The sequence below is a fragment of the Tenebrio molitor genome, chromosome 7 (assembly GCF_963966145.1).
Source record: "Tenebrio molitor chromosome 7, icTenMoli1.1, whole genome shotgun sequence".
Lineage (NCBI taxonomy): Eukaryota > Metazoa > Arthropoda > Insecta > Coleoptera > Tenebrionidae > Tenebrio > Tenebrio molitor.
The window spans coordinates 13,776,967-13,793,346 of NC_091052.1; the positions used below are offsets into that span (position 1 = coordinate 13,776,967).

Consider the following 16,380-nt stretch of genomic DNA (forward strand, 5'->3'; position numbering starts at 1 on the left):
CACTGATAGATTAAAATAATTTTGACAGTAGTAAAAAATAAGGTTAAACATCCTAAAGTTTGCTTTACAATTGAATGTCATTTATGTCACATTGACGACCAAAGTACGGGGTGATCAAAAAGGACTGTTTAAGTTGGTAACACTGAATTGTATTTTAAATCGTATAACAGGAGTAACTTTCGGTTGTTGATGGCTTGTCGTTATTAATGCTATACCTACATCAGATATTTGTCAAATAAACCAACAAAACATATTCGGTTGGAGTGTTATAAATAACCGAATTAAAAATTTTTCTTAATTGTACTGCCAACTTAAACAGTCCTTCTTGATCACCCGGTATTTTGGCCGCGATAGTATTCAAGTCGTTCTTGTGTAAATTGGGCTTTTTTTGGCATGAATGGGCCAGTTTAAAACGCGAGTGAATTAATTTATTATTTATTTTAATCATAGCCTCGAGATTTCGCTATTTATTTTTTAAATGAAAGTGACAAAAGTCAAAAGTGGACATGGTCATGGGTTGAGCCGACAGGGACGCTATTCTGGCGGCCGCTCCACGTACTACTATTCCGGCGCGCTAGAAAATATTTTTTTCACAACTTTTTGGAAAGTTTAGGATATTGAATTGTAATCTCTCCGATAGTTTAATAAATCTTCCAACTTTGTTCCAAAAATGGTTTGAATATTTTCATCAGAACAAAAGTTAACAGGAGGTATAAGTTGTACCATGCAATTCCCTATGGCAACAGTTAAAAAAATGCACTGTATAGGTGTTCCGTCTGCACTGTACGCGGGGCTGTCACTGGAAGCTAGCAAGTAAACCATTTCGGAAGAGATAGCTTCGTGTATTTTTTAATTCAAGTGTTAGTAATAAATGTGTCGAATATTTTTTGTAATCAAAGAGAATTTTAAAATGATCTGTAGTTTTTTTCAATGATTTGTAATCCCTCCAATAACCAACTGGTACTAAAAATGCGGTCCTGACTAAATTTAATTTGGGCAGCATCCTCAAACTCTTCGAATATGATGATTTCATTTTCTCTGCGTCTGTTGCGGTCCTATTACAGCTGGCTTGCCGAGAGCAAATCCGTTAACCAAAACATCTCCTTTGGTCCATTCTTGCATGTCGATAAACGCATCTTTTGGATAGTTTTCCACAGTCAACGTCCCTCTATACCGATTCTGTTTGTGGACTATGACAAAGAGATCTTCGTCTTGCACTGTTTTTATATGTATATAGCTGAATGTCTAGTCTAGTTGCATGTCTATCGGGCACCTCCAAAATCGAATAGTCCGTTTTTTAGTTCGTGAAGGTTCCACGGAACGGAGGTTTCGATAATGTTCAATCCAGCTACTCTTGAGTTTGCGAAGACGATCCTTCCAGTAATGTACTGCGTCCGCTGTGTAGTATCCGTAAAGAGTTGGAAAGTCGGCAGATGCAACAAGTGCGGTCAGCAAGAGTTGAATCCATAAACTTGCGTAAACGTGATTATTGTACGAATTAGGAATTGAAATGAAGATATCTTTACAAATGGGCAAATTCCATAGTTCAAGAATAAACTTAATCCACACGAACAAAAGGAATGATAAAAGATAAGAGATGCCTACATTATATTTGTAGTAAAATCTGGATTCTATCTCAAGTGTAAAAATAAAACCCTTCTAAACATACGTAAATACTTTATTAATCATGGATATTCACAAATAATCTGAAATCAAGGATTATTGTATATTGGATCTTTAGTAAATTTAATCTGTGACGCCGGCCAAGGGCTATGTTCGAACACGATGATTTCGTTGTCTCCTTTATGTAACCACGGGCCAGGCAGGTAGAGCGCTTGTTGTGGACCAAGGGCTGTAGCGTATCTCCCCACTACAATTCCATTGACAATAACGAAACCTTTGACCCACTCTTGCATATCGATATACGTATCAGTTATATCGTCGTCATATATAGTCAGTGTCGCTTTGTATAGTGCTGGACCGGTTACCGACCCGTCCACTGCTTCCCAGTCGCTCAAATTCTGATTCCAAGATCTTTTAAACTCCAACGGATAAATCGTCCAGTTCGTCCGGCAACCCAATTCTTCGTAGTTCAAGAAGAGTCGATTGCTGTCGGTGAGACCCTTGAATTGTTTATAAAAATTTCCAAAACCAACGCGGCCCCAATTTTCGAAAATTAAATCCAAAGTGGCGTTATTTAGATCTTCAGTAGTTAATAGCACAATTCCATTTTCGATTCTCCAGTACCCGAAGGTGTCGAGGCGGTCGCTGCTTGTCAAAGCGTTGGAGATCAAGACTCCGTTTACCAAAACCATAACAGTGTCACGCACGTGACCTGTGATTGTCAAGGCTGAATTAGCTGGGATATTTAGACCTTCTCGGCGGTAGACTGTGTAGCCGTAACTCTGTCCACTGTTCTCATTTATGGGTAAGTTTTCCATAGATTGAAAACAATCTTCAATCTTGTCCGGTGCTTGTCTAAGAATGTTCTCGAATCTCAATTGTCCATTTAGATCTAGACTGGAGTAAACTCTACGCCCTTTCACTTCTGGTGGGTCAGGTGTGAAGGTTTCGATCGTATTGTATTTTTTCATTAGTTCTCTGATTGCGTCGTACTTGGGAGTGTAGTCTCCTGCTTCTGTTAATGGAGCGTCGAAGTCATAACTTGTCGTAATCGGTTGAAAATTGGAATTGTCACCAACTCCATTATTGGCTCCATTCATAAAACCCCAATTTGTTCCACCATGAAACATATACAAATTTACCGAACCAGGCCATGCAAGAGCCTGTTCGTAATTATCTCGAAAGTCGATGAGATCTCTTGTACGATGTTGTTCAGTCCAGTGGTCAGCCCAACCCGAATAAAACTCCATCGCCATTACAGGTTTGTTCGGTTGCATTTCTTCCAACTTGCCGAAATTTAATGCGATTTCTGATCCAAACTCGATTGTTTGGAACAACAAACCTGGTAGAGTTCCATTTTGTCCGCTACTAGCACCATCACATGACGACAACAACTCAACAATATCCAAATATTGAATAAGTTCATAAAGAATTTGAAGATATTCCGCATTGGGATACGGACTATACGCAAGTTCGTGCTCTACTTGAAACATTATGATCGGTCCACCGTTAGTGAACTGCAGTTTAGAAAGAATAGAGAGCATCTCTCCAAAATATTTCCCTACATTAGAAAGGAAATAGGCATTATATTGTCGTATTTCCATTGTTTCGACTGATAGTAACCAACTAGGTAAACCGCCAAATTCCCAATCGGCGCTAATGTAAGGACCTAGACGGACGATCACAAACAAATCTTCTTGCTGTGCCAGTCTTATGAAGCCTGTCAAATTAGCCCATGCTTCTAATTCTGTTCCACCATCTCCAAACTCAAGGTCATTTATATTTGGGTGATGGATGTTCCATGCGATGGAAGTCTCAACCGTGTTCAGACCAGCTGCTCGGAGTTTACGAAGACGGTCTTGCCAGAGTTCCGGTGGGATACGAAAGTAGTGCATGGAACCGCTGTAGATGCTTATATTTTTTCCATTCAATGTAAAGTAGGGCTGGTCTACAGATAATCCCGATTTTATACCCCCTTCAGTGTAGTACTCGTAAAGAGTTGGCAAATCAGCAGAGAAACCGATAGTTAACAGTGACAACAGGCCCAACAAAATTCTTGAATAAAAAATTGTTATAAAATGTTACATGAAGACAGTCAAGTAAACTCACCGGGTGTTGAGTGCCATGGTCTTAGGTGATCAAATCGGTCAGGAAGCTGAACACATAATACAAAATTTGGAAATTTCGAAGGCTTATAAGCTTATGTGTTTCTATATCTGATTTAAAATCTTAAACGTCACATCAATGAAAACTTGTTATGAAATGATAGTAACAGTGGCGGCTGTTGCCGGGGGCTCAAAAACACGTCTCCCCTGAATGGGATTCCAGTAAAGACAACATGATTAGGTATAAGAATGAAAAATAAATTTTCGGTGTGTTTAGCAAGAAAAAAATATGTTACAAGTTTCTTTCGGTTATTCGACCAGGAGTCATAATTTATTAGGTATACTTCGTATGTAGGTACTAATGACAGCTTGGGAACGCGGAAACAGTTTTTCTATACTAAAGACAATAATATGTTTCTTGAAAAACACAGTACCTTAAGGAATTCTAATGCACTCGTCATGTTATCAGTTGACAAAATGTTAGCCAAATGATTATTTTGATAATAAAGTTTTATGTTTTTAACAACTGAAGAACTAGAACCATAGATTTTCACTTTAGAAAACTCTCCGTTTCATTGCACAGTTTCTAATTAGATTTTTAATACATTTCCTAAATGTACTCGTAAATCAAAAATGTTCATTTAGGTACTTCGCAGGACCACACGACAATTACAAAGCTGATAGAATTATTGCCCCCCCCTATTTAAAAATGAGGCGAGTTACCACTGGCTAATAACAAAGGATAGATTAGTATCTGCTCAATTGAAAGAATTTAATCACTTAACCGGCTCATGTAATAGAATGAAAAATACTTATTTTTAAATAATAACAACAAAATATTTATCAACTTCTGATTTTTAAATCAGTTAAGAAAGCCAAATGCCAATCATTATAATTTTAATGTTGTCATGATTTAAAAACGCTGTAACAGTTTTTATAGAATTTTGTTTGTTTCACGAAATATACAAAACTTATAAAATAACCAAACGGAAAAATAGAATCTTAATTTGAGGTTAATTTCTTGATTTTTCAAAGAAAAAAATTATCGCGGCCATTCTGGGCCGCATTTCGGGCGTGAACGGCGATTTTGGCCCTTTGGCGTTTTATAATTCCGCTGCAGGCCAAAATCGCCTCCTTCACGCCCTTAATACAAAAGTATCTATTGGTTAAAATTAACAATTCAATAGTCGTTAGTTTATTAAATAGTTATAGTTTACAAATATATACAACTGTCCCAGATGTATTTGAACATTTTTTTTTCTCATTTGCTTTTCTTCATTGTTTCTTATTGACTGTAAATTGTCGTTCATTATTTATCATCATTACTATGTTCTTCATTGGGGTTTTTTGCCTCAGAAGTATCGGATCACCTACATGACTGTAAGTACACAAATTCCGTCGTTCGGGAATCAGCTAAATCCACAAGAACAAAAGGAATGATAATAATTGATAACATACTATGCTTACATTATATTTGTAGTAAAATCTGGATTCTATCTCAAGTGTAAAGATAAAATACTTGTAAACATGCGTAAATATTTACTTTAATTAGGGATATTTACGAGTACAAATAATCTGAAATCAAGGGTTACTGTATATTGGATCTTTAGTAAATTTAATCTGTGAAGCCGGCCAAAGACTATGTTCGAACACGATGATTTCGTTGTCTCCTTTTTGTAACCACGGACCAGGCAGGTAAAGCGCTTGTTGCGGCCCAAGGGCTGGAACGTATCTCCCCACTACAATTCCATTGACAATAACGAAACCTTTGACCCACTCTTGCATATCGATATACGTATCAGTTATATCGTCGTCATCTATAGTCAGTGTCGCTTTATACAGTGCTGGACCGGTTACCGACCCGTCCACTGGTTCCCAATCGCCCAAATTCTGATTCCAAGATCTTTTAAACTCCAACGGATAAATCGTCCAAGAAGTCAATTCTTCGTCGTTCAAGAAAACTCGATTGGCGTCGACGAGACCCTTGTACTGATGAAAGAAATCCCCAAAACCGACGCGTCCCCAGTTTTCGATAATTAAATCCAAAGTGGCGCCATTTAGATCTTCAGTGGTTAGAGTGATATTGCCATTTTCTATTCTCCAGTACCCGAAAGTGTCGAGGCGGTCGCTGAGTGTCAAGGCATTTGAGATCAAGACGTTGTTTACCAAAACCATAACAGTGTCACGAACGTGACCTGTGATGGTGAGGAGTGAATTAGCTGGAATATCTAGGCCTTCCCTGTGGTAGACAATGTAGCCGTAACTTTATCCAGAGTTCTGATTTATCGGTAACATTTCCATAGAGAGAGGAACATCACTTTCAATCTTGTCTGGTGCTTGTCTAAGAATGTCCTCGAATCTTAATTGTCCATTTAGATCTAGACTGGAGTAAACTCTACGCTCTTTCACTTCTGGTGGGTCAGGTGTGTAGGTTTCGACCGCACTGTACTTTTTGGTCAGTTCTCTGATGATATCGTACTTGGGAGTGTAGTCTCCTGCTTCTGTTAATGGAGCGTCGAAGTCATAAGTTGTCGTAATTGGTTGAAAATTGGAATTATCCCCAACTCCATTATTGGCTCCATTCAGAAAACCCCAATTTGTTCCGCCATGAAACATGTACAAATTTGCAGAACCAGGCCAGGCAAGAGCTTGTTCGTAATTATTTCTGAAGTCGTTGGGATCTGTTGTATGATGTTGTTCAGTCCAGTGGTCAGCCCATCCAGGATAAAACTCCATCGCCATTACAGGTTTGTTCGGTTGTATTTCTTCCAACTTGCCGAAATTCCCTTCAATATCTGATCCAAAATCGATTGTTTGGAATAACAAACCTGGGAGAGTTCCAATTTGTTCACTGCTAGCACCATCACATGACGACAACAACTCAACAATACCACCACCTCGAACCATATCGTAAATTTTTTGAAGATAGTTGGTATCAATATACCAACTAAACCCAAGCTCGTTTTCTACTTGCACCATTATGATGGGTCCACCTTTAGTGAATTGCAATTCGGAAAGAATTGGGAGCAACTGGTCAAAATATCGCTGCACGTAATTCAAGAATACATCATCGTCTTGTCGTAATTTGATTCCGTCGTTTCTTAATAACCAACTAGGAAAACCTCCAAATTCCCATTCTCCACAAATGTAAGGACCTGGACGAAGTATCACAAACAAATCTTCTTGTTGTGCCAGTTTTATGAAGCCTGGCAAATCCGCCCATCCTCCTGATTCTGTGCCACCATCCCCAAAATCAAAGACACCGTCTTGAGGTTCGTGGATGTTCCACGCGATGTAAGTCTCAACAGTGTTCAGACCAGCTGCTCGGAGTTTCCGAAGACGGTCTTGCCAGAGCTCCGGTGGAACGCGAAAATAGTGTATGGCACCGCTGTAGATGCTGATATTTTTTCCATTTAATGTAAAATAGGGCTGGTCTACAGATAATCCTGAGTTTATACCGCCTTCTGTGTAGTACTCGTAAAGAGTTGGTAAATCAGCGGAAGCACCGATTGTTATCAGTGACAACAGGCCCAACAAAATTCTTGAACAAAAAATTGTCATAAAATGTTACATGAAAATTGTTAGGTAAACTCACCGGGGGTTGAATGCCATGCTTTTAAGTGATCAGATCGGTCAGGAAGCTGAACACGCAATATATAATTTGAAAATTTCGAATGCTTATAAACTTGTGTGTTTCTATGCGGTTTTATCTTTTATCGTCACAAAAATGAAAACTTGTTATGAGGTGATACTAACAGTGGGGGCTGTTGCCGAGGGCTCAAAGGGACATGTCCCCTAAACGTGATTCCAGCAAACACCACATAATCAGGTAAGAATAATGTCTAGAAAGAAAAAAATAATTTTATTCAAGTTTCAAAATAAGTTTGCTTCGGTTATTCGACAATTTATGAGGTACACTTTGTATATATTAATGACAGCTTGTGAATGCGAAAAACGTTTTTCTATACTAAAGACAGTAAAATGTTTCTTGGGAAACAGTAGGTTAAGGAGGTGAAATGCACTCAGCATGTTAGTTGAGTACACGTTCGCCAATTGATTATTTTGATAATAATGTTTTATGTTTTGGATTTGAGATTTTGACAACAAGTAAATTTAAACGGCACATATTTCGCTTTAAAAGATTCTCCCTGTAATATTTTTTGAAATATATTTTTATTTGTACAGTCCATGTAAATCAAAAATGTTCGTGTAACTATTTCGCAGGACCACACGACAAAGTCTGATTTTCGCAAAAATTATTGCGGCCCCTTATCTAAAAATGACGTAAACCACCACTGGATAATAACAAAGAATAGGTTAGTAGGTATCTGCTTGATTGAAAGATTTTAATCAGTTAAAGGACGCTTCAAACGTAACGAGAAATACTTATTTTTAAATAATAATAACAAAAGATTTATCGATATCTGATTTTTAAATTCGTTAAGAAAGACAGATGTCAATCATCACAATTTTAATGTTGTGATGATTTGCAAAAATGCTGTACACTTATACTCAATTTCATATAAATGTGCATCTAAGCAAGCCATGAAAATCTGATTTTCTGTTGGTAGTAAAGCTAAAGTTAGTGACTTTAACTTTCAAAGTTGCTTGCTCTGCGCGAACCCGATTTGACTAATTTTTTAGTTTTTGTCCATTTTAACATTGCTGATTTCAAAAGCAATGTTACGTCTTTTTACTGATTAAATTAAAGTAATTCTTATTTGTTTTTGTCTTTGTATTTTTACCAAGTAAAGATTTATTGGACATGACCTTCATAAATGTGACTTTTGTAATGTAACTAAATTAAAGGTGCTTTTACAAATGCACAGCTCACTTGATGAACATTTATATGAAATCAATTATAATTTCAAAATTATAGAGTACACCTCGAAAATTTAGAAGACGATTTATTACAGTTTTTTCCACATGTAAAGGTGGCTTTTTGAAATTTGAACTATATTTTTTATATAGGTTAGGTAAGTTTGACAACATAAAATGTTACTGATATTTTAGAGTACCATAATATTGTCTGGTTTATCCTCTGCACGGTGCTCTTCGCGATGTTACAATACTGGGCTACCCTCCGGATCGACCACTCTTCTTCTAATTTGGAAAGAATGAGCATTTTCGCGTTTTCGGTTGTTTGTCAAAATTGACATTGATTATTGACAAAAAATGTAAGCGCATTTTACACTGTAGAAAATTAGGTGTACTCTATAATTTTGAAATTAACTGTACAGTTAGGGACACGGAATTTCGGGCATCATTTTACTGTCATATCAAAAAATTACGATGTAAATCATTCTTTATTGTCAACGTGACATTCAAACGTCAAATTTTGAAATTTATTTTCTGTTTACTGGTTCACCCCTTGATTTTTGAAAGAAAAAAAATTTGTGTGGCCACCCTGGATGGCAGTAGAGGTAACTACATTATCCACAAGAAGACTCTTTCGCAGTGACAGTTATAGAATTGTTCGTATTACATAATAGATTTGATTCTGTTACATCACGTGGGACTGGTAAATATGCAAGAGCGTCTTCAAATCGCTGTCGGAAAATGTGGGGAAAAGATTAATATCACTTAGTGACATAGTCAGGGAAGAGTACAAGAGGAATAGGCGGAGAGTGAAAGCGGGAAAGAGCGCGACAAAGTTTGCAGATAAAATGGATGGAAGGGAAGAGTGCAGGATACTCACAGAATGCTGGAGAGAAAAGAAAAAGAACATGGAGACGAAGGAGAGAGGAGAGTGAAGTGGAAAGATTGAGAGCAAAAGGAAAACGGAAGAATGTAGAGTTGAGTGAAAGGAACAATGACACGGACAAGCAAGAAAGAAGGGAGAGACTCAAAGAATCAAGGTAGTACAACAGGGAGTATGAGAGATGTATGACAGAGGAAATTCCGGAGTACCTGGGGGGGGGGACAGTGCAACAGAGAGAAAAATGATGGCGAGATTCAGATGTGAGAACGAGGAGAAAGACAACAGATATTGGATGGAAGGAGAGGAAAGTAGGCGCAGAATGTGCTATGAGGAGAGAGAGGTAATCGAGCACATGTGAAATGGATGTAGCGAAATGAGAGAGAGGGAAGGAAAGGGGCGGTGAAAATTCGGAATGGAGACGGAAGGGAGATAGGATGGATGAAAGAGATATGGACGAGGAGGGAAAGGGTAGAAAAGGAGAGGGGTCAAGATGGGAATCAAAAAGGTTATTTTTGGAATTGTTATTTTATGTTTAGTTATGGTAATGTGTATACATTTAAACTGTAACGAATCACGAATCCGAAAGCTCGTAAAGCACAATAAAGCATTATACTGATTGACCTCGCGATGGCAGAAGACACGATCAGAAGTCTCCCAAAACAACTGTTGCCAACCCTCAAAAGTAATCGCTGTATAATGATAATGCATGATTATATGGTGGTCAGAAAAACACACCACTTTGGAAGAGATAGTGATAAATATTTTTTTCTTTTCTCACAAGGTTACTGTGTTCTGGTAATTATATAAAAATCTTAAAATGATCTGAAGTTTTATTCAACGGCTACAACACATCCCTTCAATAACTAATTTGTGCTAAAGATGGGGTCCTGACTAAACTTGATTTGATCAGCAGCTGCAAACTCTTCGAATACGATGATTTCATTTTCTCCCTCCTGCAAGAACGGACCAGGCAGATAAAGCGTCTGTTGCGGTCCAATAACAGCGTGCTTGCCGAGAGCAAATCCGTTAACAAAGACAACTCCTTTGGTCCATTCTTGCATGTCGATGTACGTATCTTTAGGATCGCCTTCTACAGTCAACGTCCCTCTGTACAACGCCGGTCCTGTTCCTGTTACATCATCAATAGGTTGCCAATCGGTCAATGTCCAAAGCCACGCTTTGCTGAATTCCAGAGGATAAATGTTCCACGATGACAATTTCTCGTCATTCAAAAGGACTTCGTTGTCTTCAGTGAGACCCTTGTACTGGTAGTAGAAATTGCCAAAGTTGCCGCGTCCCCAATTTTCGATTACCAAATCCAATGTGGCGTCACTTAGAGCTTCAGAAGAAGTTAAAGTAATCTGTGAATTTTCTTGGCGCCAGTAGCCGAAACCGTCGAGATCGGCGCTGCTACTCAGCGGTTGCGAAACTAAAGCTCCGTTTACCAAAACCATGACGGTGTCTCGGACGTGAGCTGTGATGGTGAGGACCGAATCAGGCGGGATGTTTAAACCTTCTTGGCGGTAAACTATGTAACCGTAACTTTGCCCGGAGTTACCATTGATTGCTAGTTTTTCCATTGGAATGGGATTCTCACTTTCTATCATAAGAGAACTTGCAATGATGTCGGCATAGTTGAGTCGTTCTGTGATATCAACAGATGCATATGCCTGACGTTCCATCAGCTCTGGTTGATCCGGAAGTAGTGTTTCTATAGTGTTGTACTGTTGGATCAACTCCTTAGCAATGTAGTATTTACCAGTGTAGTCTCCGGCTTCTGACAATGGAGCGTCATAGTCGTAACTAGTTGTGGTGGGTTGAAAATTGGAATTATCGCCTGGTCCGATGTTTGCACCGTTCAAAAATCCCCAATTTGTCCCTCCGTGGAACATGTACATGTTGACAGAAGCGGGATATGACAGAATGCCTTCGTAAATCCCTCGGAAAGTGTCGTTAGAAACTGTGTGATGACCTTCAGACCAGTGATCGAACCATCCAGTCCAATACTCCATCGCCATTATGGGTCTGTCAGGTTGCATATTTTTCAGTGCGTCGAAAGATCCTTTCGGATCTCCCCCAAAATTGACAGTCTGGAGGAGCAACTCTGGCAGTGTTCCAGAAGTTCCACTACCGGCACCGTCAGAAGTATACAACAACTCCACGATACCGTTGTCTCTTATTATATCGTACAGTTGTTGAATATATTCCAAATCCTTCCGAGGGCTGGATCCGTACTCGTTCTCCACTTGCACCGCTATTATGGGTCCACCATTGGTAAATTGCAATTCGGCCAGAAGAGGAAGCAGTTTGTCAAAATATCGCTTTACATATGTCATGTAAGTGGCGTCAGATGTTCTCACTGTGATACCGTCTTCTCTCAACAACCAACTCGGGAGACCCCCCCATTCCCACTCTGCACAGATGTAGGGACCTGGACGTACCAAGACGAAGAGATCTTCCTCCTGTGCAATTTTTATGTATTGTTGAATGTCCAGGAATTGTTGCATGTCTGTTCCGCCATCTCCAAAATCGAAGAGTCCGTCTTGTGATTCGTGAAGGTTCCACGCAACGTAGGTTTCGACAGCGTTCAATCCAGCTGCTCTGAGTTTGCGAAGACGATCTCTCCAGTATTGTGGAGGAATGCGGAAATAGTGCATGGCACCGCTATAGAGAGTGATATTCTTGCCGTTTAGAGTGAAGTAAGGCTGGTCTGCCGACAGTCCAGAAGATATTCCATCTGCTGTGTAGTATTCGTAAAGAGTTGGGAGGTCAGCAGCGACCACAAGTGACGCCAGCAAAAGTTGAACCCATAGATAGCTTGAGTAAATATAATGATTGTAAAAGAATTACTTTGAGGGATTTGTTTGATGTACTTACAGTGCCATGGTTCACGATTCAACTAAATGCACACGAATACAATAATCACAATAGATACTGGACGCTTATATATTTGTATAGAAATCTAGATTTAATCTCAAGTCGAAAAACAAAACACTTGTAAACATACGTAAACACTTTAATAAGGGAAATGTTCAAACAATCGAGAATCAAGGGGTTTCGAATATAGAATCTTTTGAAAATACAATCTGTGATCCAGGCCAAAGACTGTGCTCGAACACGATGATTTCGTTGTCTCCTTTTTGTAGCCAAGGTCCCGGCAGGTACATCGCCTGTTGCGGACCAAGACCTGAAGCATATCTCCCCAGAACAATTCCATTGACAATGACAAAGCCTCGGACCCAGCTTCGCATGTCGATGAAGGTGTCGGTTATATCATTGTCATCTATGGTCAATGTTGCTTTGTACAATGCTGGACCACTTTGCGACTCTTCGACTGCTCCCCAATCGGCCAAATTCCGATTCCAAGATCTTTTAAACTCCAACGGATAAATCGTCCAAGAATTCAATTCTTCGTCGTTCAAGAACACTTGATTGCTGTCGATAAGACCCTTGAACTGATAATAGAAATTTCCAAAACCGACGCGACCCCAGTTTTCCACGATTAAATCCAAAGTGGCGTCATTTAAATCTTCTGTGGTTAGTGTGATGTTTCCATTTTCTATTCTCCAATATCCAAAATCGTTGAGGTGGTCGCTGCTTGTCAAGGCGTTGGAGAGCAGGACTCCGTTTACCAAAACCATGACAGTGTCGCGGACGTGACCTGTGATTGTCAAAACTGAATTCGCTGGAATATTTAGACCTTCTCGGTGGTAGACAATGTAGCCGTAAGTTTGTCCAGAGTTCTGATTTATCGGTAATTTTTCCATAGAGAGAGGAACATCACTGTCAATCTTATCTGGCGCTTGTCTCAGAATGTCCTCGAACTTCAGTTGTCCATTTACATCTATAGTAGAGTAAACTCTACGCTCTATTAGTTGTGGTGGATCAGGTGTGTAGGTTTGAGCTGCACTGTACTTTTGGGTTAGTTCTCTGATGGCATCGTACTTGGCAGTATAGTCTCCTGCTTCAGTTAATGGAGCGTCGTAGTCGTAACTTGTCGTGACTGGTTGATAATTGGAGTTATCACCGTCTCCATTATTAGCCCCGTTGGTAAAACCAAAGTTTGTCCCACCATGAAACATGTACAAATTTGCGGAACCAGGCCAGGCAAGAATCTGTTCGTAATTATTTCGAAATTCGTTGCTGTCTCTTGTTTGATGTTGGTCAGACCAGTGATCGAGCCAGCCCGGGTAAAACTCCATGGCCATTAGGGGCTTATTGGGTTGTAGTTCTTCTAACGCTCCAAAATTTCCTGTGACGTCCGATCCAAAATCAATTGTTTGGAAAAGCAAACCTGGAAGACTCCCCGATGTCCCACTACCAACACCATCGCCTGACGACAACAACTCAACAATACCGCCAGCTACAATCATATCGTAAACTCCTTGAAGGTAATCTATGTCTTTCCTCCAACTAAACCCAAGCTCGTTCTCTACTTGAACCATTATAATGGGTCCACCTTTAGTGAACTGCAGTTCAGAAAGAATAGGCAGCAACTGGTCAAAGTATCGCTGCACATAACCCATAAATGTGGGATCATTGGTCCGTACTTCAATTCCGTCGTTTTTCAACAACCAACTGGGAAATCCTCCGAATTCCCATTCCGCACAAATGTAAGGACCTGGACGGACAATAACAAACAAATCTTCTTGCTGTGCCATTTTTATGAAGCCTGCCAAATCCGCCCACGCTCCCAATTCTGTGCCACCATCTCCGAAATCAAAAACACCGTCTTGAGGTTCGTGGATGTTCCATGCGATGTAAGTTTCAACAGTGTTCAAACCAGCTGCTCGGAGTTTACGAAGACGGTCTTGCCAGAGCTCAGGTGGAACGCGAAAGTAGTGCATGCCACCGCTGTAGATGTTTATAGTTTTTCCATTTAGGGTAAATTGGGGCTGGTCTACGGAAAGTCCCGAATTTATACCGCCTTCTGTGTAGTACTCGTAAAGAGTTGGTAAATCAGCAGAGGCACCGAGAGTTATCAGCGACAACAGGCCCACCAAAATTCTTGAACAAAATTTGTTATGAAATGTTACATGACATGAAGACACTCAAGTGAACTTACCGAAAATTGAATGCCATGACTTTAGGTGATCAGATCGGTCAGGAAGCTGAACACGCAATATAAAATTTGGAAATTTCGGGGGCTTATAAACTTGGTTGTATCCATGCGGCAATATCTGATTTTAGATCATCAACGCGTTAACAATGAAATAGGTAGGTACTTGTCGTGAATTGGTCATAATAGAAGTTTTAAATCACACAATTCTTCTTCAATGACACTTGAAACACGACAGCAAGCACTTGTTATGAAATGATAACAACAAAAGAGGTGTTAATATCTGATCGAAAATTTTTAAATCCGAATGATAAAACAAATCCAAGTCATCACAACATCTTATTTGTAACAAAGTTTTTATTTTCGTAGTGATATGAAAATTTAAAAATAGAATCAAAATACAAGGTATCAAACGTAGATTTCAACTGTGTTGAGTCCATCGGCTGAGAGTTTGCGAAGACGATCTCTTCAATCTGGTGGAGAAATGTGGAAACAATGCATAGTGCCATTATTGATGAGAACGTTTTTGTAGTTGAGGTGGATCTGCTGAAAGTTTCCAATGTATATTGCAAGATGCATCCTTATACAGCCTGTGCATTCTCAAACTCGAACATAGGCAATTAACATTGTATTGAACGTTTTTGCTGATTCTTGCTCGCCGATTGAACTTACAGGTAAGGTAATGGTATCAATAGAAAGATAAAATTATTCGGCTTGAAATGATACTAATAATAAGATTAAAGGTGCTATTTTTATTTTAAAATACTAATTTAAAACTTGGCGATTTTTAAATATGACATGCCATGATTTTCAAATTGGACAGCATTTGTCAAAAAATTTAGTAATTTGTTGGGTATGTCAGCGAATTTCGGTAAATTACTGTCAAAATTATTTACGGAAAAATGAATAGTTACTCCATACAGATTAAGACAAATTTCTCTTGAAGTAAGTTTATGTAAATCGCGGATACTGAATATCCTCAGGAAGTATAAATATCATCCCTACAAGACACAGTGTCGTCAACAGATTTTTGCGCTTGATGAAGAAAGTAAGAATGAAACCTGTTATGAAATACAGGAGCGTGCTAATGATCGTGGCTTTCTGTCGACAATTTGCTTCACAGACGAATCTACTTTTACACTAAATAACGAACCAAATGATCAAAACACGCGATATAGGGCTCAAGAAAACCCTGGAGTAAATAGAACTCAGTACCCTCAAAAAATTCATATCTGGGCTGGGATTTTTATTAACATTTGAAATAAAGGGAAATTTAAATTCAACAAATTATTTAGATTTATTATTATTAACTAAGGTAGGAACTGCATTGTAATTTTTTCAAAGAATTTATAATAAAAACTGCTTAAACTGTTAATTCCTAGAGTGGTATATAAGGGAAAGTAGGCTCGATCCTGGTTCCTAGGGGAGTTTTTGAGAGTTACATTTTCTGTTGGCAGCATCTACTGTTTACTATCAAGCTTCAAATATCTGTCAGTTCGGTCAAGCGCCAAATTCAAAACAGAAAATTTTCTTAAAATGGTTGGTTGCACGGCACCTTATTGTTCTGCCAGATCAGAAAGAGGTATTAAAATGTTTCGGTTCCCAAACGATGCGTCACGCAGACAATTGTGGATCCAAAATATTGGGAAACCATTGAATTGGCAGCCTAGTTGCCACAGACTTTGTGAAGTAAATGCAAGCAAATCTAAATAGTTAACATAAAATTTACATTTTATTTTCACTCTTGAAATATTTTAACAATGAGCAATTTAATTTAAATGCAAATAATGACAAAGTTTTAAGAAATAAAAAATAAATAAAACAACCTCCAAATTTGAATGCACCTTCAACATCATCACTTACACTCCCTACTTGTTCCTCCACCTACACTG

The 16,380-nt window shown here is 38.9% G+C and overlaps 4 protein-coding genes across 4 annotated transcripts; all 4 read right to left on the bottom strand.

Annotated features, from left to right (window-relative positions):
- Positions 1-1,657: 1,657 nt before the first annotated feature.
- Positions 1,658-4,294, bottom strand: LOC138135547 (beta-galactosidase-1-like protein 3). The gene is made up of 2 exons (XM_069054302.1): positions 3,733-4,294; positions 1,658-3,678 (listed from the first exon to the last, which is right to left on the bottom strand). The coding sequence occupies exons 1-2, from the start codon at positions 3,747-3,749 to the stop codon at positions 1,713-1,715; spliced, it is 1,983 nt and encodes a 660-aa protein (XP_068910403.1). The 5' UTR covers positions 3,750-4,294; the 3' UTR covers positions 1,658-1,712.
- Positions 4,295-5,185: 891 nt separating this feature from the next.
- Positions 5,186-7,460, bottom strand: LOC138135999 (beta-galactosidase-1-like protein 3). Its single transcript, XM_069055026.1, has 2 exons — positions 7,324-7,460; positions 5,186-7,269 (listed from the first exon to the last, which is right to left on the bottom strand). Exons 1-2 carry the CDS (start codon positions 7,338-7,340, stop codon positions 5,994-5,996), a joined length of 1,293 nt encoding a protein of 430 aa, XP_068911127.1. The 5' UTR covers positions 7,341-7,460; the 3' UTR covers positions 5,186-5,993.
- A 2,781-nt stretch (positions 7,461-10,241) lies between these two features.
- LOC138135998 (beta-galactosidase-1-like protein 2) lies at positions 10,242-12,432 on the bottom strand. The gene is made up of 2 exons (XM_069055025.1): positions 12,307-12,432; positions 10,242-12,246 (listed from the first exon to the last, which is right to left on the bottom strand). Exons 1-2 carry the CDS (start codon positions 12,312-12,314, stop codon positions 10,293-10,295), a joined length of 1,962 nt encoding a protein of 653 aa, XP_068911126.1. The 5' UTR covers positions 12,315-12,432; the 3' UTR covers positions 10,242-10,292.
- Positions 12,425-14,634, bottom strand: LOC138135996 (beta-galactosidase-1-like protein 3). Its single transcript, XM_069055022.1, has 2 exons — positions 14,495-14,634; positions 12,425-14,436 (listed from the first exon to the last, which is right to left on the bottom strand). The coding sequence occupies exons 1-2, from the start codon at positions 14,509-14,511 to the stop codon at positions 12,477-12,479; spliced, it is 1,977 nt and encodes a 658-aa protein (XP_068911123.1). The 5' UTR covers positions 14,512-14,634; the 3' UTR covers positions 12,425-12,476.
- Positions 14,635-16,380: the final 1,746 nt, after the last annotated feature.